This window comes from Poecilia formosa, unplaced genomic scaffold (assembly GCF_000485575.1).
Source record: "Poecilia formosa unplaced genomic scaffold, Poecilia_formosa-5.1.2 Scaffold320, whole genome shotgun sequence".
Lineage (NCBI taxonomy): Eukaryota > Metazoa > Chordata > Actinopteri > Cyprinodontiformes > Poeciliidae > Poecilia > Poecilia formosa.
In genome coordinates this window covers 498,326-499,482 of record NW_006800259.1, presented here as the reverse complement: position 1 = coordinate 499,482, position 1,157 = coordinate 498,326, and the positions used below count along the sequence as shown (strand labels likewise).

Here is a 1,157-nt window from a genome sequence, read left to right as displayed (position 1 = left end):
ATGCACTATTTTTACCTGTTAGAGTCTAGAATTTACAGGGTTTTTATGCATTACTCCGTCTCACCTCTAGGTGGAGACAGAGTGACGTCAGGAACTTGTAGGTGTTGTCTCTGGACAGGAAGGAGACGAACACGTACTGTGGCAACAGAAGAAGAAAGTCTGCTCACCCACCAGTCAGTATCAGCTGATTATCGGTTATTGAACAGGAAGTGAGCTGGTTGGACGCGTTTGATTTCTCACTCTGTCGTTGGTGGTGGCGATCACCAGAGCGTTTGGCAGCAAGATGGCGGTTTTGGTCTTTTTGATGTTGGTGATGGACATCACTGGGATGGCAATCTGAAATAAAAAATAAAATATATTTTTAGCTAATCCACATCTGGACTTGGTTTAATTATAAAGTAAAACTGCTTCAGGGATTTTAAAATGTCTGAATTTATTTCAGATTTACTCTAATCAACATTGAATACGGAATATATATAATTTAATTTTGTCCAGTAACGCTCTATTTCTGTGATAAGTGTTTATTTTTTGCACTGCTTTCATTTTACTGAAGCGCCTGTAAAACCTATTCACCCCTAGGATGTTTGACTCTTTTTATTGCATTTATAAATCTATCATAGTCAACAAAATTTGACTTTTTTGACCAAAATTTACAAAAAACAAATAAAAAAGAAACTATAAAGTCAAATTGAAGTAAACTATTACAAAGTAATGACACTTAAGCTATAATATTTAGGTTTTTGCATAAATATTCCCGCTGTTCCAGTATTTGCGCCTCTGGCTGCCGTCCCAGCAGGAAGTCTGTGTGGATCAGTCTGACAGTTTTTCTTCCTGCTAAACTGTTGGTAGGAATCAGCTGTGAACAGGCCATGGCTTTGACTAGGCCACTCCAAAACCATCTCTGTGTAGCTTTAGTTGGACATGCTTTAAAGGGGGTAAATATTTATTCAATTATTTTATGCTAAATGTTTTTGATTTCTAAATTATTTTGTAGAAATTAGCTTTCATTTGGCAATAAAGAATTTCCGGAAACAGATTCGGTTTTTAGTTAATAACAATATTTAAGGTGAACCAGAACCTTTTAGTTCCCACCAGAACTCTGCTGTAACAACAGGCTGTGTGTGTGTGTGTGTGTGTGTGTGTGTGTGTGTGTGTGT

At 37.0% G+C, this 1,157-nt stretch overlaps 1 protein-coding gene across 4 annotated transcripts in view; it reads right to left on the bottom strand.

The window, feature by feature from the left end:
* Window positions 1-1,157, bottom strand: part of gramd2b (GRAM domain containing 2B) — a 20,896-nt gene that overhangs the window by 7,198 nt on the left and 12,541 nt on the right. For all 4 annotated transcript variants that reach the window (XM_016661278.1, XM_016661280.1, XM_016661281.1 and 1 more), the window contains exons 5-6: window positions 241-336; window positions 65-136 (exon numbers count right to left, since the gene is read on the bottom strand). In XM_016661278.1, the coding sequence (XP_016516764.1) occupies window positions 65-136; window positions 241-336 (168 nt within the window). The remainder of the gene's footprint in view (window positions 1-64; window positions 137-240; window positions 337-1,157) is intronic.